Below are 27,889 nucleotides of genomic sequence, written 5' to 3'. Positions count from 1 at the left end.
CTCAAAAGGGGAAAAAAAGAAGCTACATGTTGTGGAAATTCAAAGCTGGGCATTATGTGTGGTCCTCTCCTTTTTAACATCGCTATCATAAATATGAGTGAATATACTGTACAACTTTCTTTCATATCATATTCGTCAAGTAAAAGAAAATAAAATATCATCACATTCCAATAATTTATACGTCAAAATTTTTTAAAGTGAATTTCTTCCATCGCGGCAAACCGTCACAATGTCATCACAGAGTAAAAGAATATATAAGTAACATACTATATATTCATATAACATCTAACTTTTCTTTTTTTTTTTGCTTATACACTTGTTGAGTCATAGTTGAAGAGAATCACAGCTCAGTTTATATGCATGTGTCAAGTTCATGTGTTCATCAGTAACACGAAGGTGTGTGTTTATGTAGACTTGTGCGTGTGTGAGGACACAGAACTTGGCATAAAAAGTCACTTTCAGAGGAACAGATGGTTGTGATCTGTAGTCAAAATATTGCCCTTCATGAAGAAACACGAGTCAGTTGATTTGATGTAGGACTCCAAAATAAACATTTAAAACTAATCTTTCATCCCTTCTAAAATTCTTCTAAAGTTAAAATCAAATTTTCGAGATCTCCTGTCTACATACTGCAAGCTGTGTCGTCCCAAACTCACATACTTCATTTCATCCAGTGTTAGATTGCAATACTTTGTGAAAATCTGTCTGTCGTCACTCAACAACCAGTGAAAAGAGAACAGCGTGATTCCCTTTGAACTAAGGAATCGTGTTTCCAAGAAAAAGAATAAGAAGAAACTTGGATTCGGCTCAGTGTACCTCACGAATCTGTTGGATTATCCTCGCAGGCTGTCCTCTCAGACAGAGATAGAGCAACTTTGATTCAGTGTTTAACAAAGTCTTTGATGGGATTTTAGTCCAGTGAGTTATATTTGTACCGTTTATGAGACCCGTGCTGTCTGTAGCTTTTGACCTGACGTAGAGGCACATGTACACAGTGTGCATGGGGTCATCTGAAAGATTATACATGCAGCAGGCTTTGGTATTTGTTGTATGTGCAGTTGTATATTTGTGTGTGTGTATGTATGCGTGTGTGTGCGTGTGCATGTGCCTCTACAGCTCGTGATCAAATGTCAACAATCTCAGGTGGGTCAGCAGGGAGAGATTCTGAAAAAAATGTGTTAAATTAATCAAACTGCGATAGGGGAAAAATGTCCAGTTTTTCTACTGTCCAGCACTGCTGGGGTCACACTGAAGCAGTCGCACGATGGAGGGATCGTTCCTCGCTCCCTCAACAAACTCCTCCAGGGACAGTTTACCTGAGACAGACAGAGACAGAGATTACTGGTTAATTGTTTGTTTGTTTGTTGCAGCAGATCTAATCTGATAAAAAAATGTATGAAAAGAAAATGAGGAGCAAATATCTTCCCAGAGGGGAATTTGACACCTGATTATATTCATTATTTTCACCAGCTCTTTTAACTATCATTTATAGGAATGCAATTTTTTTCAGACAAATTATTGATTTAAATAAACACTTGAGTAAATCAATACGGTAATAGGCAGAAAAATTAATAAAAGAATTGAAAAGTAGATCAAAAAATGTGGAAATATAAAGACAAATAAAATGTAAAATAATAATTTTGAGCATTTTTATATATTTTTTAACATTTATATCTGTATACATTTATTAATATAATTTTAAAATACTGAATTTTTAAAAATAGTTATTTATTTTTGCATACATTTTTTACTGTGTATTTTTTAAATGTATTTATTGTGATATATTGTCATTTTTTTTTTCCCTTCAGTTTTCCTTATTCTATTTCCTTTTGTTTCTGAAGGCACTTCTAAGATCCCCAACATGCAGAGACTGATAACGGATGACCAATAAAACAAAATGTCATTTCAGTTTATTACAACTAGGCTGAAGCTTTGATCCTGTTCAAATTATTCTTCGCTCATTACTCTGCAATAGAGCTGTTTAAAGGCTCCCATCTATTCATATAAAGACTTACAATGTTTAATGTAATGTTATCAGCAAAGGCAAATTGGGCTCTTTCATGACACAGTCGAGGTACAGATCCACGTCAAATCTGGCAAAACTGAATTTACACTGCCTGGCCAAAAAAAAAAGGTCATACACTCTAATATTTCGTTGGACTGCCTTTAGCTTTGATTACGGAAACGCATTCGCTGTGGCATTGTTTCGATAAGCTTCTGCAATGTCACAAGATTTATTTCCATCCAGTGTTGCATTAATTTTTCACCAAGATCTTGCATTGATGATGGTAGAGTCTGACCGCTGCGCAAAGCCTTCTCCAGCACATCCCAAAGATTCTCAATGGGGTTAAGGTCTGGACTCTGTGGTGGCCAATCCATGTGTGAAAATGATGTCTCATGCTCCCTGAACCAGTCTTTCACAATTTGAGCCCGATGAATCCTGGCATTGTCATCTTGGAATATGCCCGTGCCATCAGGGAAGAAAAAATCCATTGATGGAATAACCTGGTCATTCAGTATATTCAGGTAGTCAGCTGACCTCATTCTTTGAGCACATACTGTTGCTGAACCTAGACCTGATCAACTGCAGCAACCCCAGATCATAACACTGCCCCCACAGGCTTGTACAGTAGGCACTACGCATGATGGGTGCATCACTTCATCTGCCTCTCTTCTTACCCTGATGCGCCCATCACTCTGGAACAGGGTAAATCTGGACTCATCAGACCACATGACCTTCTTCCATTGCTCCAGAGTCCAATCTTTATGCTCCCTAGCAAATTGAACCTTTTTTTTCTGGTTAGCCTCACTGATTAGTGGTTTTCTTAAGGCTACACAGCTGTTCAGTCCCAATCCCTTGAGTTCCCTTCGCATTGTGCGTGTGGCAATGCTCTTACTTTCACTATTAAACATAGCCCTGAGTTCTACTGTTGTTTTTCTTCGATTTGATCTCACCAAACGTTTAAGTGATCGCCGATCACGATCATTCAGGATTTTTTTCCGGCCACATTTCTTCCTCGAAGACGATGGGTCCCCACTATCCTTCCAGTTTTTAATAATGCGTTTGACAGTTCTTAACCCAATTTTAGTAGTTTCTGCAATCTCCTTAGATGTTTTCTCTGCTTGATGCATGCCAATGATTTGACCCTTCCCAAACAGACTAACATCTTTTCCACGACCACGGGATGTGTCTTTCGACATGGTTGTTTAGGAAATGAGAAGCAACTCATTGCACCAGTTGGGGTTAAATAACTTGTTGCCAGCTGAAAGATAATCGCCCATGCAGTAATTATCCAATAGGAGGCTCGTACCTATTTGCTTAGTTAAATCCAGGTGGCAACTTTTTTTTTGGCCAGGCAGTGTAAAAGGCTGGTGGAAAACTGTAGAACCGACAATAGCAAACAGAAAATGTGATAGCTCTTTGTGTTCATGGGGTAGATTTCCAAAATAAATGTATAATCATATTCAGTCACAGGTGTTAAAGAAGATTTAGCAGAAAACACTGCTGCGGGCTGAAAGGCGGTCTGAGGACGACTCACCATCTCGATTTGTGTCCATCTGCCTGAAGATTTTGTCTGTGCGTTTCTCAGGTGTAGACTCATCCTCAGGCATCTTCATCACAGAGGAAACCATCTTGTAAATAGCCTGAAGAAAGGGGAAGAAATATTAACACAAATATTAGAGTGGGAGCTTTAATGTGTCTGGCTACATCTGTAAAAACTGTTGTTTTAAGGAGTTAACTCACCTAATGAGTTTTAACTCTTTAAAAGTGGCTGTTATAGTAAATATCTTAGTCAAATACTCCAACATTAAAGACAACCAAAAAGAGTCTATAGTCTGATCACGTTTCATAACTGCGAGCAAGGCTGCATCAGCCGGATTGTAGCAGAAGTGCAGAAAAATATACTGTATATGCAACCCATCAATCAAATGAGCTCCTCTGGGAGGAAGAGAGATAAAGGATTACTTTCATTTATTTTTTGCTTTGGGGCCGAAACAAACAGGAAGTATTCATGTCTAAAAGGCATAGTTTAGGTTTTCAAATAAAGAATGAAAAGTGAGTGTGTTTACCTTATTGTTAAGTATTTCTAAGTTGTCAGTATTTACTTATATTGATGCAAACTTAATCTTTTTAAGCCCGTCACTTCTTTCTGTTAAGACACTTTAACCTGAGTATTTGTGACATATTCCTCATGATGATGAGGAGTTTATTGGGTCATCTGTCCAAACGGCGAACCATCGGAGCAGCTGTTCATCTGCATTTCACCAAGATAACAGCTGCAGATATTAATTATTATCATTATCAGTTAGTTAGTGTCTTGATTTTTTTTAAATTAGTTGATCTTGAAGTCTGACACCACAACTCTAAAGTATTTACCTGCATGTTGTGATAAGACATAGGCAGTTACTAGCATTTGGAAAGGGTAGTAAAATGTTTTGTATTTGTAGTATATAAAGAAACAATTAATTAACATAAAATATAATAAATATTTCTATTGATCTGATGTATCAGGTAATTGGCATTAACAGGGAAGCATGAGTATGGTTTTTTTTTGCCATTCTATCGTTATTTTGTTGACAGCTGTATTGGAAAGATAACTCTACCATATAAGGTCACAGAAACTGAAATTCTACAAAACAATTTCTCCATGTTTTTAATTAAAAAAAAAAAAATCATTACCTTTTCTTAAATTATTATCATTTTTATTTATTTTAGTATCAGTATTATTTTTTGTCCTCCTTTATGTCTCTCTCTTTCTCTTTTATTTAAAACGACTGTTGATAAATTTATCTATTTGATCAATGAAATTGTTTCTCTATGTTTCTTAATTTTTTAAAATATATTATTATCCTTATAAAATTATTACCTTACTTTTATTCATTTTAGGATCTGTTTTACATTTTGTCCTTCTCTTTTTCTTTTCTTTTATTTCAGATATATGTAGGTATGTGTACATGTATTTTTTTTATATGTATGTATGAAAGGATAAATAGTGAGAGAAGTTTTGATGTGTAAATGTACAAGGTCAGTGTAGAGTATCTGGAAATCAGACCTTTCAGTTTATTTTCTGTTTACCGGTATTAAACTCTATGTTATCCTTAATATTTAAAAAAAAGAACGAAAAATATGTTTGATACGATAATATTTTGATGGATATTTGGTTGGTAGTCTCAATAATGAGAGGATATATTGGTCTGATGGATATTTTGCCTTCAACACATAAACAAACCAGCTCACTTTACACAGACACACTATAAATAAAGAGGACTGATTGGACAATGGGATTACACACTCTTTGGCACTCTGCTCGGTTTAGCACCGTGATGTGTGATGTAACGACATGTGTAAGGGATTGCTGGTGTGTGTCTCATTTATCCAATAAGACGCAGTGGCCATGTGAGACTGTTTGTTCTGAGGCGGCTGGAGAAACGTTAGGGGGACCGCTCTAGAGCTGCTGGATGTAACACTGCTGAGTCAATATGAGGATCAGAGGAGGGCCGCTCCCTTCTAGAAATACACCACGGTCAAGTCTGTTTTAGAGACGTCTGAGAGGAACTGTTGGTTTCTAAAATTACACAGCGGCTGGTTTTCTCGCTTTGGGCAGTCAAATGGTGCAGAACACGGAGGCAGATGGATATATGATGTAGCAGCTGGTGTGGATGGCTGAGCAAAACGTTGCTTCACTGCAGGAGTAGTTTTAGGAGTAGGGAACATGGCGTTATCATGATGGCGTGCAGTAGCCACTGTAAGACTGAGCGATATAGAGCTCAAGAAGTGTAAAGTGTAAAGTGTAAAGGACATAAGCAGAAAGAACGACAACAGCAAACCCACCGTTACGATCTCCAGCATCTCTGCTTTGCTAATGTATCCGTTCCCGTCCAGATCGTACATACTGAACGCCCACTTCAGCTTCTGGTCAAGCCGACCACGAGAGGTCACACTCAGGGCGATGATGAACTCCCTGAAGTCTATAGTTCCGTCTCCATTGGCGTCAAACGTGCGGAAGACGTGCTCGGCGAACTTGGAGGCGTCTCCGTACGGGAAGAAGTTGGCGTAGATCTTCTTGAACTCCTCCATGGAGAGCGCGCCGCTGGGGCAGTCCCGCAAGAAGCCCTTGTACCACTCCGTGATCTCGTGCTCGGTGAAGTCCGTGTTTTCCATGAGGTCCTGCATGACGTCGGGACGGAGCTTGCTGTTCTGTTTGCCCATGGTCGCTGCTTTTGTGGAAGCTGTGGGTGATGTGAGGGGAGCGGCGATTTAGACTTCTGACGGTGAGAGAGAGAGAAGGAGAGACAGAAAAAAGTTGTTAGAACTAAAATGAAGAAAAACCCTGAACCTTTGAAAACAAGAGGAGGAAGGACAGTGATTTTAAATGAGAAAAGTACAGTCATGATGCACTTTCACACATTAAAGATGGATTCATTTCTCTTGTTTAGGGAGCAGCAACAAATTGGGAACAGAAGAGGAGATGAATGAGAAAGAAGTAAAACCTATGATCACAATAGTCACTATTATGTGTCTTTCCCATTTTAGGCTTCTATAATGAATTAAATTGTAAAAATAAAAAGTGAAAATGAAGAATTCCCCACTTTCCTGCGGACCCTCTCAAACTCCTTCAGTGACACGTGGTTGAGAACCACTACACTAGCACACACACATCCCGTTTTTTGACATAAACAATTTTGCTTTTCTTAAAATGAAGAATAATAAATTCACTCATAAGACACCAAATATTTTATCATCTGTCATCCAGACTCATGCTCTAACAGCTCCTGATGGAAACATCTTCCTCTTTAGCTGCTTAAAAACAAGGTGGGCCATCATCTACCAGATAAATTGCTTAGGAAACGAAAAGCTTCAGGATCTGCTTGGCTCACTGCTCCTGCTAAACAATTCCCCGTGGGGAGTTTTGGATCATCAATGTGCCCTAACAGCATGTCTAATTGAGCTGATCGCATGAGCTTGTTGCGAAACAAGGAGCTGTTTGATTAACAGATTTGATAAATTAAAATATGGTGAAAAAATGTGCATACAGCACTAAAATCAGTGATAGGATCAGTATATTGCAGTAAAGTCAGATGACTTATTTCTGTTGTGGCCCTTAAGTCTTGGCTTGGAGGCAGGAAGGAATAGAGCATGCCATGAATATGCAACTAATATGTTTTGACATCATTATACCCAGTAAAAAGACATAAAACATCAATGTCATACATTCATAAAAAAAAATGGGCAGATTTAATTTCTACAAGGTCCTCAGTTGTTCAAAACTGACTCCTACTAATCCCTGACTTCTAAAAAAGGTCAATGTAGCCTATGATGATGGAAATAAATAAAAGCACCAACAGTATTCAATACAAACTGTGGCGTACAAATTGTTTTCTTCATATCATCTCTTGATATAAGCTTCACTGTCAGTATGGAAACTTGTAGTTTTTGCTTTCACTTTGTTCTTTTTTAAGGCGGTAATTTACTTTAGAGTTTGGTGCCTTTTTAATTGCACTGATCTTTATCATTCTGTTTACTGCTGTTTCATGACAAAGTGCATTGAGAGAGTTTCACTGTATATTTGTATAATGACAATAAAAGATTCATTCATTCAAATAAATGTTGTCATAGGAACAATGATAGAGCACTAGAAAGAAGAAAAGCAGGGAGATCAAGTTCATTGTGCAGTCATGTGCACATGCACAGCAAGATTCAGTCCTCCATGCACCTGCAACAGGAGACCACTAAATGTCTTAATGGTGCACAACCACCACAATAAAACAAAAGCCTAGCGCACACACTGCTGATAACCCCAATGCATGCCAATGTGTCTGTGTGTGCATCTCTGCAGATGCATCTTCCATTTCCTGCAGGAACTAGACGCTGGCGCCTCTAAACACATACAAGTCTCCTGTATTAATAGTCAAAATAGTTTTTTGACTTGGTGTGGACTCTGATGAGGTTATAGAAATAAAACATGGACAAAAAAATGCAGTATAGTAGAAAACCTCAAGTGGACTTGACTTTCCAAGTGCATGTGAGCTGACAAGCTGATCCAACTTGGTGTGTCTAACAAAAGTCACACTCTTCTGTAACGAATGACTCGTTGCAGAAAATGAACAGGGAGCCTTAACGCTCAACAGAAGACACAGTTCATCATTTAACCCTGCAGCTAATGTGCTTAGCACTTTCCCCTGTCAGACCGCTTGCTGCTGCTGAGCTCTCCAGGCTGAAGAGAAGAGGGAAGCTGTTCTAAGCTTAGCCGAGGATAATGACTGATACAATCAGCAATGTCAGGTCAGGCAAAAGCAAACTGCTGTGCAGGTATCTTGTTCCAGGAAGAGAAATAAAGATCCCGTCAATGTTTGTGCCTTTTCACTTATTTTGTTTAAACCCCCCTGGAGCTAAAATATGAAATCAGGGTTTCTACAGCTTAAGGCAAATTAGATTTTAGACTTTTTCATGCCACTTGGAATTACATTAAAGACACATTTTACAATCATCAAAACTGAAAAAAAAAAAAAAAAATGAACTGACACAAACGACTTGAGTATAGGAACAATTTTGCATTAATTTTTATTGTAACATATAACATCACTTTTTTTGGTATCATCAATGCAAAGGGCATTTAGGAAATTATATACGTACTTGATTATGCTGCCATAAATATTTAATTTAAATACGTTTCGAGCTACATGCTCTTCATCAGACAAATTAACTGTGTTTTCTTCTCCTTTGAGATTTTAAATGCAAAATCAGATAAATGATTCATAAAATCCTAGTTCCCATGTCTGAGTATTTTTAAGACTTTTAAGACATTTTAATACCAATTAAGGCCTTATTTTTAGATAAATGAATTCAATGCCATGTTAGACTTTTTTTTAAGGATCCACAGGAACCCTGAGAAAGGTCATAAAAATGGGAAGAAACATTCTTAAGTGTGGCTGCCTCACTATTACCGCTGTTTGCAAATGTAGACTGCTGCTTTTCCAGCTGATGCATTAACTAACACTGATTGAAAACAGGCTGCCAGCACATTTACTTCCCTAGAAAGTAGGTGCTCTTCTCCCCAAAAACAGTGAACTTAATGAGAAATGCTGTTTTGGTGACAAGCTCGACAGGGAACAGAGCATCTTGGAAACACTGCTCTGCAAAAATTGATTTAGCAATTTTAAGCGAAACTGTATGAATGTGATAAAGTGGATGCAGTTTGAATTAAACTGCCTGTATTTTTTATTAGTTTTGTTAACTGCTGATGCAAGGACTCAGTCTTCCTCTTCTTCTTTTATTTCACACTTGTATGTTCCATAAACAGCCAGCGATAATCCTTTAATTAACTCGGAGTAAACAATGGGCTCTTGCAATGTGGCAGCCCTCTCTAATGATTTCCCTGCTGTTACCCCCAGTTCACTTCAATGCCGGTGTGAATGCTGGAGCAGTGTGAAAAAAGGAGATTAACACCTGTTTACACACTCATCACTCCCCCAGCAAAACATAGCAGCAGCTACACAGCAGGGGTCCAATGTGAACTGCTGATATTCAGACTGGAAGAGCGCCTGCCTTTAATTTGCACAGAGGCAAACATTATAGACCTGAGAGGGGCAACGTGGGGGGCTGTTGACAGTACAACATTAAAGCCTGAGGTATCAGCTAATATGAAGGCTTGAGTCATATTTCCAGCAAAAGTATCAAATATTTGAGGGTTCCGGTATCTTGAATGTGACAATTTGCTGCTTTTCTTTGTCTTTAATTATAATAAATTGAATACATTTGGGTTTGGGACTGGTAGTTGGACAAAGTACGGCATTATTGTGCGCTCAAGGATATAGTGTTTAGCAGTGTTTTTGTTTTTTTATGATGTTTTATATACCAAAAGATTCATTGACAAGATAATTTGTAGGTTAATCGATAATAAAAATAATTTTTAGTTCTGCTTTTGAAGGCCCATGCACACACTCAATGTGCACCTATGAAGGCGTTTTCAATTATTTTACATAATTAGACCTCTTCTCAGGACTGTGTTTTTTTCTCAGCACACATTGTGACTTGTCTTAGCCAGAAAAGCACAGATGTAACAAATGATTTCAATTAAGTGTCTCTGTAAGCCATTCAAGTGAGCCAGCATGCACAATACCCAGACCCCGAAGCACCTAAATGGACCATGTTGATATTATATGGTGGCTGACACAGGCACCCCATGTACAGAGGTTGGATCCTCGCCGCAGCAGCCGCGGGTTTGATTCTGGCCTCAGCCCTTTGCTGCATGTCGCCCCCTCTCTTTCTCCCCCCGTCGCACTAAAAGCTTTCCTTTCTATTAAAGACAAAAAAAAAAACAAAAAAAAAAACTGCTAATCAACATGTTGACGTCACCCTGACTCCCTCGATTCATTTCATTCATACACTCACTCTTTGTCTCATGCAGTAACCGGAACCGGCACACACTCTACAATCTGCATTTTAATTTTTTAATGGATTGTGAAGCGCTGTCATGATTACTGGCAATACAACTGCTCCGGTTTTTAGCAGAAAGTTGGCAGAAAAAAAAACCAAAAACATATTATTTTACATGCCGTTCTTTGATAGCATTTAATTACACTTTCTGTGCAGACTGGCAGCTTAATTGTTTGCTTTTAGCTGCGGCTCTAATCATACAGACTCCTTTCAGCCAGACTGTTTACACAAACAAAGCCGAATAAAATGTTTCTCTCACCATGACTCTGAACGACGAAGGGAAGGTTAATTAGTGTTGTTCCTACTGGCTTCACAACAACATATTATAATGCACATTTTTTTCTGACATCTGTTGAAAAAATTATAAATTGACTAATGCAAATAATTTGTTTTGACTTTTTGTGTGTTATGAACTGATCTTTGTCTTACATTACATTGTCTCAATCATTACAATTTTACTTATTTATAGAGATTTTGGGGTTTTTTCATACTACACAGCTGGGTGTTGTTTCTGTGTGGAGTTTGCATGTCACTCCCTGTGGGTTTTTGCTTCCTCCCGCAGTAAACAGACATGCAGGTATTGCTCCATGTGCAGTGTGTATAAGCAAACATGTAAGTTGTTTGTTTCTGCAAAATGATATTATGTAATTTGACATCTAATGCTAACACTTTCTCTCTCCGGGCCACAGACAGATTACTGAACAGGCCTACTGCACACAGGCCCAAGGGCCCCAAGTGTCAGGGACCCCCCTCTGGCCTTAACTTGCAAAAGGTCACTCTAGACACCTAGTGACCAATATGAGACTCAAAATGACCACGATTAAACATTAAATGTCTACAAGAAATCTCAAAAAGACATGGAGACATATACTCCACAATATACACAATGACTCACAATGACTATAATAGATGCAAAACAGTTCCAAAGACACACGAAAGAGACTCAAGATGACTACAAAAAAGGGCAAAACAACCACAAAGGGACACAAAACAACTTCAAAGAGATGCGACACATATACAAAGAGACACAAAACTTCCATAGACTCATGATGACTGCAATAGATGCAAATCAGCTTCAAACAGACACAAAAAGGGCATAACAACCACAAAAAGACACAAGATGGCTTAAAAGAGACACAAAGCAACTACAATGAGATGCAAAACATCCAAAAAAAGAAACTCACAGCTGCAAAGATGCACACAGAAACTTGCGCCAAAACAACCACAAAGAGATGCAAAATGACCACAAAGAAATGCAAAAAAGCTAAAAGACACAAAGAGACTCATACTAATTACAAAATCGGGTAAAACAACAACAAAGACACACGAAACAACCACAAATGGATGCAAAACAGCTGCAAGGAGACATGAAGAGACTCACTCAAGAGATGTACAAAATGATCACAAAAAGACACAAAACCTCAGCGAGGCTCAACAAAACGATGCAAAACAGCAACAAAAAGGGGGTAAACTACTATAAAGTTTGTCTTGCTCTGAGGTGCTGGGGCCTCCTGCATGCCTTTGACCACCCAGGGGCCACTGTCTAATAATCTGCCCATGCTGGTTAAAGGGGTCAGTATTTTAAAATAAGGAATGATGGGATGAGAGCTCAGACCTCCATTGAACATCCTTTCAACTAGTCAGCCCTAAGAACTAGGCTATTTCTGGCTCTTTGAGATCACTGACTACATTTAACCGTTAAGACTCTTACCTGCTGCTGTTGGCAGACCTTTGATGGCCCTCTTACATAATCAAGGCTTTGACAAGTGGACAGATCACGTGATTGAGCATTGTCTCTACCTCGACCATCCCATAAGGTCATGACAACCAAGTGTACATCAGTCACTTTTTTAAGCTCAAGAATGCATCTGCGAGAAGAACAGGCCTGAAATAGAGACTGTGACATCAGCCTGTGCAGGTATAATCCAGCAGAAGATAGGCTGTCGCTTTCAGTTTCTAATAACACCTACAGTACACACATGTTGTTCAGACGTTCAGCAGAGGACAAGATCAGCGTGCTTGGCTCTGAGACAGATTTAACTCCTAAAACCAACAACAACAGTGCATCTTATGCAACTAAACACAAAATCATGACATATCATCATCAGTGCTGAATCACAGCAGAGAGAAGTTTTCATTTCCATTAAAAAAAAGACATAGGACATGCAACAATTATTTTCATTACTGATTCATCTATCTTTTTTCTTGGCTGATTGCATGGCCTATAGCATGCCAGAAAATAGTAATTTACTATTATATACAAAAAAGAACCGGTGTTTTTAAGTTGATAATCACAATAGTTGCAGATTCTCTTTAGGGGTTTCCCACACATTAATTTATTTATAGCAACTCGCCACAATATCAGCATCTGGTGCCACATATAGGTTTTCTGTTTTTGGTGATGGACCGTTCATTTGAGTCTTGCATTCACTGAAAATGGCCTGAGTGATTTTACTTTGAAGAGACATTTACTTCTGACATGAGACAAAAGGACACAACTTTCCTGCAGCAGCTGAACAGTTGATTCATTCTTGTTGTTAGAGTCAAAAGTCTGCAACACGGCATTCATCCAGAACATCTTGTTGTCCACTTACGTAACAGGCAGAACTCTCCATTTAGACCCTTCAGGTAAATCTCAACCCAAAGGTCCCACAGATAATCCAACAACAGGGAGAGCAGAGGAGAGCTGGGCGGGAGGCCCGGCATAGAGGCAGAGCGAATGAAAGAGACCCGATCACAGATAGTGAGTTTATGAATGATACATTCATAGTGCAACATGATCCCTCTGTGATCAGCCTGCAGAGCTGAGGCCAATCATCCTCGACCTAACAGGCGAGCAGTTATTAGACCTGCGAGATCTGCAATCTGATTATAACCCACAGGCCACAATTAAATAATTATGCTTTATCTCAGCTGTGATAAGATACTTAAAACAACAACTTTCCCTGTCTCACAGTAGACAGGTTCAGCCGAGGAGAAATTAAAACAAACTTAAGAGGCAGCAGCTTAAGTCTGAGTTTAATGTGATTTTGATTTCAGGCAAAGACATGTGATTGAGAGGAACGCAACATCATAAGGACTCTTTCTTTTCTGCTATCTAAGCGACTAATTTATTTGTTTTTTTTATCATCTGTTTTCATAAGCGTTCAGAGTTGTGTGTTTGATTAACATAGTCCAAAACTGGTTTACAGCATGGAAAAAAAACCCATCAAAAATGTACTTCAAGAAGCTAAAAGCTGAAATTTTGAGCTTGTTTTCTGCTTAAAGGTATATTACGCAGAATTTAAAGAAAAAAAACACGATGTATAAACTAATACAAATTAAATCCCTCTCAATTATCACTTATGACCCACTAGCAGTGTGTGGCGGTGTATTTCTCTGCAGAGACTCTGCTGTCTGCCTGTATTTTCTTATTTGCAGGCTTTGAAGACATTTTTTATAGTGGAAAACAGTGGAATTACAATTTAAGAATGTGTCCATTGGGCCCAAAACAATATTTTTTTTCCCCTTGACTTACATGAAATCAATATAGACATCTGAGAGCCATCTGTAAATCAATATTTTTTTTGAGAGTCACAACCTTCACAAAATGACTCACTTCATTATCAGAACTGAATCCATAATGTTTGGATAGTCGAGAAGAGCTGATGATTAAATCATTTTATTCCCATTTAAGTTAAAGGAGCACTTAATCAAAAGTCTCTAGTGCGCCTGCTCTTCAGGCCATACGATGTGGAAGCAGTTTCGATCATCAAGGTCAATTTTATACATGGCAGTGTACTTTTTTGGCTTTGAGCACCACTGAGCAAGTTAGAAATGAACAGAGTGCTGCCTCCTAGGCTGTATCCAGTTCTCTTTATACATCCATGGTGCACCCCCACAGCACTCTGGTGAGGTCAGGGCTTTATGAAACTGTAGAGACCAGGTGCCAGAGTGTAAGCAACAGCATCTAAGAGACACAGCACTGAAAAAAAGGCAAAAATAGCGAGAATAAACATCAAATAAATCGGAATCTTTTATTTTCACTTCTGCTGGCGAACCTTTTTACAAACATAGCAATAATAAGTTTGCCTTAAAGCAATTAATCCATTATTAAATCTGTAGTTGATGTATTTTCTGTCTCCTAGCTGATGGACAAAAGTTTACAAAACATATTATTGTGTATGTGTTTCCTTAATGTATAATCCTTGGCCTTCCATGCTTAAGTGTGTAATTTCTTTTAAAAAGAGATGTTATCTTGTCGTTGGGGAACATTTTTAAGCTCATGTTGGTTGACGTCACAACTGTGACTCTGGACGCTCTGCCAGAGATCTACATCAGTAACTGAAGATGTCCACCACATCAAAGTCATGTCAGAGCGGTTAAACCAGCAGAAACTAGCCTCTAGTGTTGAGCACAGAGAGCTTGCACAGTATGTGTTCTCAGCTACATATATATAAAACAAAAAAAAGAAAAGACTACATTTGATAGACATGGCTCTCATAAGTCTGGCTCGTATGAACTACGAGGTTACGGCTTTCACTTGTGCCATTTAGGCTCAAATTTTACGTGATCTGAAACCAATGCCCTGCAGCTCCTCAACATCTTGACACACCAAACAAATCTATCTCTTTAAACGTCTTCTGCCTGCAGCCCGTTTGCAATCACACGTCTGATCAGCAGCACATTTCAAACCACCATCGAACACTGCTGCAGCACGGCATAGCACTGAGAGCACCCGTGCTCACGTTACAAATATCGTGAGGAGCGCTGTTTAGTGTAGCGTGCTTTAGTGGCTCCTTGAATATCTAACTGCAACTCTATCTCCTGTGTTATTTAGTGTAAGGTCAGTGCTGGTTTACTGTTGGTCGGACCTGTGCTGAGTCTGTCAGCAGAAACTACCATCTTCAGCAGAACAAGACAAGAAGGATTAGATAGTGAGATAAAAGAAAAAGACCGTGCAACAATTTCAGGTGAATCTGCTGATTTGTGCGAACTGATGATAATAGTCTCGTGACATAAACATCCTTTAGTTTAAAGGTGAAACACATTAATTGACACAAATTTATTGTCAAACTATTTCTAGGGCTGGGTATCAGTAGTCAATTCCTTTTAAGGTGTTGACTGAAATAACCCAGTACCAAGAAGTATCAAAACATCAGTCGAACAAGACCTGCATTCAGTCCTTTTTGTACCCTAATCTAGAAAATAATGACTATTTGTATGGTTTTGCAGCTGATCAGCACAAGTGTTCTTTGATTTAAAGCAGCCTGTGGTTCACCCACTACTGCAGCAGCTACGAGTGAAGTCAAGCAGTGTTTTTGATGGATTTGGCAGTTTTTTCAAAATAAAATTCCACCGAAATGTTAAAGAGTATGGCTATGTTAGACAAATTTTACACAACTGAATGCTTCAATTGATGTGATAAGTATTAAATTAAGTAGAGTAAAAGGTATCAAATGAAGCACTCTATTGGTATTGGTATCACTTTAAATATACTTGTATTGTTAACTGTCTTTAAACAATACCCAGCCCTAATTATTTGTATAATTGAAAAATCTTTTCAGTCACTTTTTTTTGTCAAAATTGCCCAAATTTCTCTGCTTTCAACTTCTCCAATGTGAAAATTCACTGCTTTTCCTTGTTATATATTATATTAAATTGAATGTAATTTGGTTTTTGGAGTATCAGTTGGTAGGACTGGGTATTGTTTAAAAAACTGCAATTCTAATACCAATACCAGTGCCCTAAAGTGATACCAAAGAGAGTACTTCATTTGATACCCATCATGTGTATGGAAGCATTCAGTCACGTAAAATGCCACCATACTTTTGAACATTTTGATTTCGGCACACTGAAATGTCAACTCCGTCAAACACACTGCTCTCAATTTCACTGCACCACAGACTGTATGAGTTTGAGCTGCTGCTGAAGTGGGCCAATCACACATCGCATTAAATCAAAGAAGTCTTGCAGTGATTGGCAGCAAGCAAAACCATACAAACAGTCATACTTTTCTAGATCTGGGTTCAAAAGGATCAAATGGAGGTATCATTTAACTGTATAAATTTGATACTACTTGGTACTAGAATTGTTCTGATACTGATATCAGTAGTGAGGATGTCTCTAATAGTGCCTTATATGTTGGATCTGGTATTGGCAAGTCTAAGTCTAAGCAGGGATCTGATACAACAGAGTTTATTAATAAACTTAAAAGAAATAGGATAAAACGCCAGTTTTCCTGAAAATCACTTCTATCCTGCTTTAAAACAGAAGCTAATACAGTAAGTTGCACTGGGCAGCCACTGGCAACTACTTTACTAGGCAGGTGAAAATAATTGTTTTCCAATAAATAGTTTAATATTAGCTGTTAGAAAAATGTCAGCAATATTAGGAGTATTTTACACTGGAACGTCCCACCAGTAAAAAGGCAACATGCACAGTATGTTGTATTTGATAGATGTTTGGCATTGGCCGATACACAAGCGCAGGTATCTGAAAGACAAAATATGATAACAGAACATTTCTATTTGGTACTGGGTTATTTCCGTCACCACAGGCTCTAAAGATCAAAATTTAGACTGAATCATTAATTGAGAAAATAATAAGCAGATTGATCTATATGTGAAATAAACACTAGTTGCAGCCAACTTCCTCCAAATGCAAACATAAAACAGTTTCACATCAATCTGAGGCTGAAGGTCAAATCACTCCTAAAACACAAACTTTCATAGCAACAGCTCTAAAAATAGCCACAACTTCCTCTTACCCTTCCTTAATATTTGTGTTTATCTCACAACACGACCTTCATTACTGCCTCTATCAGTCATTTCAGTGGACATCAGAGGAATGTGACTATTGGAAAATGCTCCAACACAACTGTTATTACAACTTAAATGCTAGTAAAAATGACAGGGGTTAAGTTGTCTTTAATAGTAGTCTTCAACTGTGATTTACGTATATTACAACACGTTAAAAGAAACAGTTTCTTTTCTTGACTATTTCTTACAGCTTTTCTTCACATCTCTAAATCCCATCCATCCTGCCTTTGAGGAAACCTGTGGCAGCAACTTCATCATAATGCAGCACACATGTCATGAGCTCCCATTGTCAGTCGGAGAGCTTCGTGCGTCAAGGCGCTGCAGAAAACCACAGTCATGACAGAGAAGCCATTATGAGGGAGCGAATGAGAACAAGATAAAAAAGTGTCACTGACAACAACTGCAAGAAGGCAGAGCTGCAGCAAGACTGGGCAAACACACACACACACACACACGTACGCACAAAATCGCAGCAAATTGTTACTGATTGCACGAGGAGAGTGCTGTTTACTTTGCACTGAATATCTAAACGCGCCTCTCTCTCTGAAACAGCCTGTTGTAAAGACAAAGGCTACAGAGATGGAAATGTCAATCTGTCCGATGACTAAACAACTCCCACCCCTCTCTGCCAGTGATATCTGCTGCACAGCCTGTGTGAAAAGCAGCTTTCTATCCAAAATAAAATCTGTGTGACAGGCCAGAATTTGTTTCTTTATCTCAGCGTGTGAAGCTCTTTCTTGCTCCTTCAGTTTAATTACACGTCCTTGCTTTCTTCTGATCACTCTCTCCTGGTTCGCTTTCTCTAAAAAAGATCTAATACAAGTCAAAAGAGCAGCGACAGCCGCACGGACGACCATAACTACAGAGGATGCTGCCATTGTGGTCAGTCTGGCCCAAAACAAACCCACGCACATGAAAATAGAACATCTGTTCAAATTTAGCACATGTATGGAAGAGTTCAGCATCTTGAAATGTTTGGAGGGATGCTTTTGACACCAAGGGGGCTATTATCTGGACTCCACCCTTGTGTTAGCACCTCTGCAGGTCCTGTTGGCTGCCTAAGGTGAGGGGAGGAGCAGGACAGAGTATTTCACTTCAGTTTTGTTTGAAATTCCCTGAAAACATGTCAAGCGTTTGGAAGCCTCAGAGCTTCAAAGATAGCAAAACTGGATGTGTGTGTGTCAGTGGTAGTTTTCTTGTTTTTGTCTGTGTGAGTTAACCTCTTTACTCTTATTTCCTGCAGCTACATTTTTTATTCAATCCAACGACTCAAGCTTCCCTCGTCACTGTAACGTTTCATTTTCTCCTTCCGTGTCCACTCATGTCTCTTTACATCATTGCCTGCCCTCGATTACTTCATCAACACTTCGCAGGGACCTCCAAAAGAAATTCAGCTACGACAGGTTCTTGTTTACATCCCACATCAAAACCAAACCAGTGGCATTCAACTACCACAAGCCACAAGCCAAAGAAGGTACATTTGCACAGGGCCTCCAAATTCTTCAATACAGAATTCAAAGTTGGGTTGCAACTAATAAATATTTGCATCTGTGAGTTGTTTTTTTCGTTTCATTATTTAGTGTAAAATAAAAAAGCAGTGTATTCTCTCTCTCCCACAGTGAATGTTGGGCTATTTTAATTGATAAATTATTCACATTGGTCTACAACCAAAATTGTTGCTTTATCACTTCAGCACTGCTTGCTTTATATTGTATGTATCTTTGTGTTTGTGACTGTTGCCAGATAGAACTAGAAGTCTGAAGCCCTCACCTTGGGCTCAGGAGAAATTGCTATAGACATTTTTATTCCAACCTTTTCTGACATTAAATAGGCTTAAAACCATCAATAAATCTCCCCAAAAAGTAATGTCAGAAAGATTGAAAATAACGGAATAATTTGTTATTTGTGCTCTAGTTAAAAACATGTTTGAGATGTCAACTTTCCTCATGAAATATATCTTGCAATTCATGTTGTGTTGCGAGCAATTTAAATACCTGACCCCGGGCTCAGTTAAATTGCGGTAGGCCTTTTATTGGTCCTATTATCTTATGTAAATGAAAAACATGTTACAAATTCTCACATTTAAGAGGGAAGAATATGCAAATATTTGACATTTTACTTGATAAATTAAAAAAAACTATTGGTCTCCAATCAAAATTGTTAGTTACTCTACTAATTGTTTCAGCACTATTTTTTATATTGTATGTATCTTTGGATTTGGGACTGTTGTCAGATAAAACTAGCAGACCTCACCTTTGGCTCAGTTGAAATTGCAATGGACATTTTTTTTCTCCCACATTTTATGGACTACTCAATTAATGAATATACAAAAATTGGTAAAATAACTGGAATAATGTGTTCTCACATAAAAAGATTTCTCAATAAATATATCCTGCAAGTCAAGTTCTGTTGTTTGAGTATGAGCAATTTAAAGACAGCATCTAGGGCTCAGGTAAATTGCAAATGGCCTTTTTTGGACCTAAACATGAGGAAAAAAACATAAGGAAGCTATAAATTAGGGTTAACCTTTTGAGATTTTATAGTATGAGAAGCATCTCAGAAAACATCCTGGTGTCACAGTCTTAGATAGTTATATTAGATTATTATGACTATCAGATACAATGTCCCTTAAAAGGAAGGCTTTTTTTTAGTTAAGCAAATGTTGTACTGCCATAATTGAAACTCAAAACTGTCTTTTAAATGGAAGTATGTGTAAACAGTCTCCCTTTTGGACATAAGAAGAGAGAAATAGTGATGGACATTTTTCCCTACACCTTTTCTGACATTTTATAGACTAAACAATCAATGAATCTACAAAAACGTATGCCAGAATGATGAAAATAATAGCATACTGTTATTTTATGCTCTATTTAACTAGTACTCTGTTGTTGTAGTATACCAACTATAAACTATACAACTAGACAGTGCCACTATTTGATCTTTTTAGGATTGATTGGTCGCCATGACTTCTTTGACAGCTACTTTCTTTTCAAGTCCTAAATATTTTATGAAATGTAATGTACTGGAGATGGTCAGCTCATTCAAGTGATTGCTACAACACTATGCACTAACTATATAAGAAGAAGAGGAATCACAAACAGCATTCATTCACAATAAAACAGACATTTAAACTCACAGCCCCCACAGTCCAAACAGGGCTGGAAATGAGCTCCAGTGCCCAGCCAAATGCTGGTAAAATATGCAAGTGGCTACTAGATTTGCTTCACTCATCAGCCAAAAAACAATAGTGATTATTAAGTGGGTGGTACATTGTGGTATCCATCAGTCACAATGCCAGGTGGACAAATAAAGTAATTTCCAACCCTGGTCCTATAATGCTACTTCCTGTCTCCTGCTTTAATCCACTGGCTGACTGATGTGTATTTGCTGAAATGAGATACCCTTCTTCAATCAGCCTTGTGTGGCGGCAGGACTCCCTTTTCACTTCCTGTCCTCACTCATTCTACAATTAAATATGGAAAGACAGCAAGCACCTCCACCGGCTCCTCTGAGGCTTCATTTAGAGCAGAAGAAGAAGAAGCCTCATCCGATTAGAAAACTCGGTAAAGCTTTATCCGCTGCTAGCATCTTGTAATGCTAGCGAACTGCAAAGTTATTGCAGAAAATGAGTCCACAGTTATTCCTGCTCTGTCACATAGACGAATCAGTGTTAGCGAGAGCAGAGTAGCAGCTTCATCCTGTAAACTCATCTCACCTGAGCTGCAAGCAAAAAAAAGTAACAGGAAGAGGAGAAAACTGCGAAGGAGGGACAACATCAACGACAACTTACCTCGTTTTTAAGTTGCTGTGGAAGTCAGAAGTCTCCTTAATAGTCCATTACCTCGTGTCAAAAAACTTTCAGAGACGAGGGGGACGGCAACAGGTTGCAGGAGGCACTCAGGAGCTTCAGTTTCGCGGCTGCTCTCAGTCCAAACTCTGTCAGGCTTGTTCCGCTGCTCTCACTCCGCTTCGCCCTGCAGCCTCTCGCCGTGACGTCAAGGCTGCTCGTCACGTGGTACTGCGGCGACCAATGGGATGGGAAGCCGCGTTGTCCTGGCAACAAGAACCCTGCCCATTCATTAAATTTAGCATGTGAAAAATTCACACAGAAGTTAGCAAATGTTTGTCTGACTAATAAACCCTTTAAAACATAGGTATAACACCATGAAAATAGGTACTAGAAGATATGTAGTATTAAAGAGTAGAAGTGTAGTAAAGTTGGCGGGTTTTAAAATGTTTTCCAAATATCTCAGGAATGTGAAGAAATTGTACAACTTAACAGTGGGAGTTGTTTTTGGCACATATTGGCTACATTGCCACACAAACAACAGTTTTGGCATAATAATAATAATTTGCATGTTGGGACACTTGTTGCGGATAGGAAAAATTAATAAAGCAACATTTTATATATTTCAGAGTCTTACAGGCTTAGCGTAGCTATAAGCTGTGCAGCTGTGCAGTGCAAGTGTTCTCAGGTTTCACCTGTCCAAATGCATGTCTTCAATGATGAAGTGTAATGCAAATGTAATTTAATGCAAATGCAATTTCTAAGGCTAGTTTTGCATGTATCATGTGTAATTTATCTGCCTTGCTATTTTTTGCTAATGAGGGGTATTTGCAACTTTTGCAGGGTTTCACATGATAAAAATGAATAGTTATATATTAATTTTATTTATTTACTTATTCATTTTTACTTTATTTGCGTTGCTCCATTCACCTCTAGTTGATATGTTCTGCTGGAACAGCAACATAATAAGCTTATTTATTTCTGAGTATTGCATGATAATGATGAGAGAGATTATGGTGATGATAACCACCATGCATTCACAGTGGCCCAGTACAGGTGTTCCCTTGCAGGCACATTGAGAGCCATGCTTTGCCTAAGATGATTAGTGGAAGTCAAAGCCACAGGGCTTATTCAGACGGTGTTCCAGGGAGCATTTTCTTAATGGCCTTATAAAGCACATTGAGAACTCCTCCTGCCTGCTGAGTCAGCAAACTCCTGACCTCAAAAACTAAAATTTACAAAAACTGAACAAAACAGAGAGATTATACATGTCTGAAGAACATTCAGGAAACATCCACGCACTTCTCTGCAGTGTTGCAAAAGTCTAGATTAATGAATAACAATGCTAACATTGCTATAAAAAGGTTTTATAGGAGTCTTAACAGAATGGGAACATTATTGCTTGAAATGCTGGGGGTAAATCATCTTATATAAACCCTAAGATGCATGAATGAATGCATACAGTAATGGTGACACATGCAACACTGAACTAAGGTCAGCATGCAGTGAGCAGACATGCTCCAAAGATATGAAAATAATTTTCATCATAATTAGTAGAAGAGGGGGGTCTTGTTCACACACAAAAAAAAATATTTCAGGGGGTCATTTTATGTCTTTATTATAGATAATAGGAAGAATGGAAGAGAAAGAGGAACGAGATGCAGTGATGGTCCCGGCCAGACTCAAACCGGGGACATTGTGGTTCATGGTCAGCCAAGCCCGGAACATTCTCACAGCCCAGAAATGGCCCTGCATACACCTGACCTGTGCAGAACTGCTGCGACTGGATTTGCCTCTTAGCAAAAATGTGTGAGGACAGCCAACATGGGAAGGTTGAAAACAGGCACTTCATTTACTTAAAGATAAAGGTAGCAGGAGCACTACTGGTGTAAACCAACACTGCTCATGGAAGGGAATGCGTCATTTGGATTATTCACGCATTTTCAAAAGTTTTCAAAAACTGTACAGGATGCGGTATGCAATTTGTGATTAGGATCAATCATACAAAAAATCTTGTAAAACCTTAAAGGATCAATGTGTAAGATTTCGGGGGATTTAGTGGAATCTAGCAATGAAGTTTGAAAATCACAACCAACTGAAACTTCTCCCAGTAAGATTTCCTTCCGTGTTCATTGTTCAGGATACGTTTTCATGAGGACACAAATGACCCACAGAAGTCACTTCCTCTCTAAAACAAACAGATACAGTGATTTAAACTGGTAAAAACAATGAATAAAGCAGTTTCACATTTAAAAAAAAAAAGAAAAAAAAGATGTTTCCCCAATTCTCTCATCACAGAGGGGCTACGAACTACAGCAACTGACACAGAAGCGCCACTGTTTTGTTTGTCCGCTCTGGGCTACTGTAGAAACATAGCGGTCAACATCTCTGTAGTTAATGGGCCGTTCGCATGTAGATATAAATTGCTTATTCTAAGGCATCGAAAACACAATGATTATTATTTTCAGGTGATTAGTCACTAAAGACATCATACTTCTCACAATACATCATCGTAAATCCTACACACTGGACCTTTAAATGTACAATTAAATTTGTCTTGTCATTGTCTGTAAATTTTGTTTTATATATTTCTGTCTAATTAATGACATCTTTATGTGTTATGCTACACTGCTGTAATTAAAAATTGCAGTTTTTTAATCACAAAGTAAATATTCAGAAAAAAACATAGCTTATGAAATGTCAATTAATGAATGTTTAATAATGAACTTATATCATGAGTCTGTGTTGCCTGTGACAATGCCGCTTCAGGGTGAGTAATTTGGTGTCATGGCATCATTGTTTAATCCTCTGTTGTTAGCTTTCACCAGCAGACAACATTGTTATTCACTCTTAGCAGAAGTGAGAGCTCATCAGTGAGTTTGACCCTGAGGGAGAGTCCCTGAGTACTGTGGAGCTAGCACTGCAACCTCTGACTAATAGGTTTGCATAACATTGATCTGACTGGAGAGCAATCCCCAACTCTGCACACAAACACACACCAGATATGCCTGGTCTGCCACAGCTCAAACGCCAAGAGGCTTTGAACTGGAGAGCCACCTTCTAAATCAGCCGGCCCATGGCTCTACACGGGCTCCGTCATTAGGTAACAGTGGCTTTAGAGACAAGGCTAAGTAGCTGGTGCTGGATGGAGAAGCTACTGAGCTGCACAGTAGAGGACCAAACACCTCTTCTCACTGATTATCTGTTATCTAACCACACACACAGAGTTAACCTTGTGCTGCTCTGAACCCTCTGAGGAGCGTGGCCAAAAGTTCTGCGGTGAGCTAAGCTTTCTGGCAGCCGTCCCCGGGGCTGAGGACTGTGATCTTATTGAGGAGAGGTCTCTAAAAGTTCCAGAAAAATTCTGCAAAAGAAAATTAGAGGACTGGATCATGATGTTTCTGTTACACTGCTTGTTTTCTTATCTCCACTGATTCTGCAGATTTACTCAACAGTATGTGATATTTTCATCTGTGCTGAAAGTTTTTACAGATCTTCAGTGAATATTAAAGGTGTCCAAAGTATCAAAAGACATCAGTGACAAGCAGGTGATTCTCCATCAGTCAGAGAACAAGGCTGGCTCTACTAAATTGATCTGTGCGTCATGAGCAGCAGACTAATGCTCAGGCTGACTGGATTACCCAAAGGGGGAATTTATTCTCAACCGGGACATGCTGAGCGCTGCATGTTGAGCCTCTTCGAAACCATTAGAAGACACACAGGTGTGAACTCTCTGTTATATTTCTGCAAGACAGCAGCACCTGCGGGAGGGGAAATCCTTGTAACTTGTCCGGGAATATCTTGGGAAGGAAACCCTGTGGGGGAAGCCTGAGTCACTAAAGACATGCTCTTTTTTATTTAGCATCTAACCTTTAATCAGTCAGAGCAATGCTCTGCAAATGTCCGCTAAGGAGTTCAGCAGGATTTAGCTATGTAATGTTGGCAGAAACATGAAACTAGTGGCAAAAACACAGCAAACTGAACAGCGAAGAAAATGGAGACACTTTTTTCTATATTTTTGATGAAAATGCAGCTGTCTGCTCCATCATTAGAAAATTGGTTAAAAATTGTCCATGAATTTTACATAATGGAGACACTAACATTTTCTATAAAAATGCAATCAGAGAAGTTTAAAGGATTGTGGTCAAAATAGTTCAGGTACATTAGCCCACAGAGACCAGATTTACTTTAATTAATTTGTTAAATTGCCATCCCTACTGAATTACCAAGAAGAGTGTGTTGTGAATGGATCTTTATGTATAAATGAGTGAGTGTTACATCTATTGTTCATTTGTTCAGATATTCATATTTTAAAGTAAAATGAAAGGGAGAGCAATAGAGGAAAGGAAAGCTTTGTTGCCAAATGGATTGGTACATTTATCTGAATCATGTTTACATCATGATGTATTTATAATATAATTTATAAGTGCAATGATTTATATACTACCTTAGAATATGTATGACCTCCCTGACAAAATAAAATTATTTAAAAAAAAGAAAAAAAGAAAATGCAGCTGTCCAGAGAGTTTAATGGCAGTGAATGCATTCAAAATCAGCTATACACACGTGAAAATCCAGTTTTCTTCACTGCAATTACACATGTGCTAAGAGGATAAAATTAAACAGTTATGTCTTAATTAGATTCACAGTATTATCTTATATAGAAGTAAAGTAGGTTTTACAAGACTATGAAAGTAGAAACATGACGGTGCAACATCGCGATCTTCATATGTGGATATGAATAGCTCGTTCTAAGGTAAATAAAACATGACAATTCTTATTTTCAGGTGATTATACACAGAAGAATACATACTTATCATATTCCATATTACCAACATTTACCTGCATCATTTCTGAGTCTTTACTGATCCTTTTTATTATTTTGTCTCTGGAAGTGACTGTAAAAAAAGAGTAAAATACTGTATTTATATACTGAATTTCTCCTGCCTTGTTTCACTGCAGTTTCCCTCTGCCATCAAACACAAGAAAGCAGATATGACACCACAACACCATTTATAAACCTGACAAAGTCATGTGCATTGTTTGGGAGTTTTATTTTTATCTGCTCGGCGGCGGCAGAGTGAAAAGCAGCTACACCTCGACTTCAAAGAGTTCTGATAAGCTGAGTCAGGATGAAGCTGTGGACTCACGTCAGCAAGTGTCCTCTGGGCTGTACTGTGACAACTGTGACAGCACTGGTCAGGTATAAGTCCTCACCTGTCTAACAACATGAGATCATGATACGCGGCACAATAAGTTCGTACTGAGACATGATGTTAAGTGTTTATGAGGAGGGGTGAAACTTTGAACCTGATAAAATGTATGATGCATCATCCTCAAAATACAAACAAAAAATGCCTTTTGACCTCCTGATAAAACATTGATCATACCTCCTTGTATGTTTATTGATCAGTGAAGAGCATTGTCAACAACATCCAAACTGCTGTGTGATGATGCAGAGATATGAGCCCTGTGTCTACCAGGTGAGTCAGCACTTTAACTGCTAAAAGGCAACATGCTGTATGGCGGCACATGGAGCCGCAGATCTGAACCGGCTTAATGAAACCCTTAATGACTCCTGGCCAATGTAGTTAAAGAAAGTTAAAGAGGTTGCAGCCTCATGGATGAGAGAAAAAGAGAGGGCACCAAAATTTTAAAAAGAACAGAGGGAGATGGAGATGAGGACAAGGTGGATGAGAAAAGTGGACTGTGGAGATTAAAGTTTGGGGGACACCCAGATGACAGAGAGGTGGGGTAAGAAGGGAGAGATGGAAGGAGGTGAAGAAGAACTACAGACACAGGGGTGGAGAGGTGTGAGTAGACAAAGGCAGGGATAAGGAGCTGCAAGGCAGAGAGGAGGAGAAGATACTTTAAGTTCAGCTGGTTTCAGATTACATAACAGTAAAAAGCAGGTAAGCTGCTGATCTGCAGCTGCTTCGCACACATGGCCTTTCCTGATGCTCTGACTGGTTGCAGGAACACATACACATACAGACACATGCACATGCACAAACAATCATGTTACAGCTACCTTCGCCTTGCCAAATTTTTATCAATTTAGTGGGAGGCTGCATTTTGAAAGTTCGACAGGTGACTTTGTGACTGTGCAGAGAGTCAGAGTCTTATCCTGGTGAGCACCAGTGAGTCAGCTCAGTGAGAACCACTACTTTCTACTCATAAGGTTTATGGCAAGATTTCTGAGAATGTTACATGCTGCAAATTTTAATAATCAAATTGACCTATGTGCAATCCAAGAAAAAAGGTTACATTCAAAAATATAATAATCTTGTCTAAAAAGCTTTACAGTGAAACAATGTTAAACAATGGGACATTAATCCTCCTAATTTACCAAAGACATACTGTTTCCACAATGTTTGCAAAATTAAAAACAAAACTAAAAAACATTGTACCCGAAATACATTTAGTAAATTACTGTAAAAATGTGTTTTCAATCTCACAATCTAGATGCATTTTATAGGTCCAGTGTGTGGGATTTAGTGACATCTAGTGGTGAGGTTACATAACTTGAACTTGTGTGCAAAGTGTGTAGGAGAGGTACAGTGGCTGCCACAAAAATGTAAAAAAAAAAAATGCTAATGGCTGTGTCCTGAGCCAGTGTTTAGCCAGACTCTAGGAAATGCTTTGTATGTAGATACAAACAGTTCATTCTAAGGGAGAAAAAAAAAGAAAAAGAAAAAAGCAACAATTGTTAGTATGAGGTGATTATACACGAACGAAAATATAGTTATGAATGTTATATTCCATTTCCGCCAATAGATGCCCCAGAATCCCACACACTGGACCTGTACAACAGATTTATAAAGGATTTTTTAAAAGCTGTTTAAAGTTACAATATAGTTTTAA

At 38.5% G+C, this 27,889-nt stretch overlaps 1 protein-coding gene across 1 annotated transcript; it reads right to left on the bottom strand.

The window, feature by feature from the left end:
* Positions 1 to 154: 154 nt before the first annotated feature.
* Positions 155 to 21,220, bottom strand: ncaldb (neurocalcin delta b). Its single transcript, XM_042506493.1, has 4 exons — positions 21,029 to 21,220; positions 5,834 to 6,267; positions 3,540 to 3,645; positions 155 to 1,316 (listed from the first exon to the last, which is right to left on the bottom strand). Exons 2-4 carry the CDS (start codon positions 6,209 to 6,211, stop codon positions 1,222 to 1,224), a joined length of 579 nt encoding a protein of 192 aa, XP_042362427.1. The 5' UTR covers positions 6,212 to 6,267; positions 21,029 to 21,220; the 3' UTR covers positions 155 to 1,221.
* Positions 21,221 to 27,889: the final 6,669 nt, after the last annotated feature.

The sequence above is a fragment of the Plectropomus leopardus genome, chromosome 18 (genome assembly GCF_008729295.1).
Source record: "Plectropomus leopardus isolate mb chromosome 18, YSFRI_Pleo_2.0, whole genome shotgun sequence".
Taxonomy (NCBI): Eukaryota; Metazoa; Chordata; class Actinopteri; order Perciformes; family Serranidae; genus Plectropomus; species Plectropomus leopardus.
Note: the sequence above shows the minus strand (reverse complement) of the source record. Positions and strands in the feature narration are given on the sequence as shown.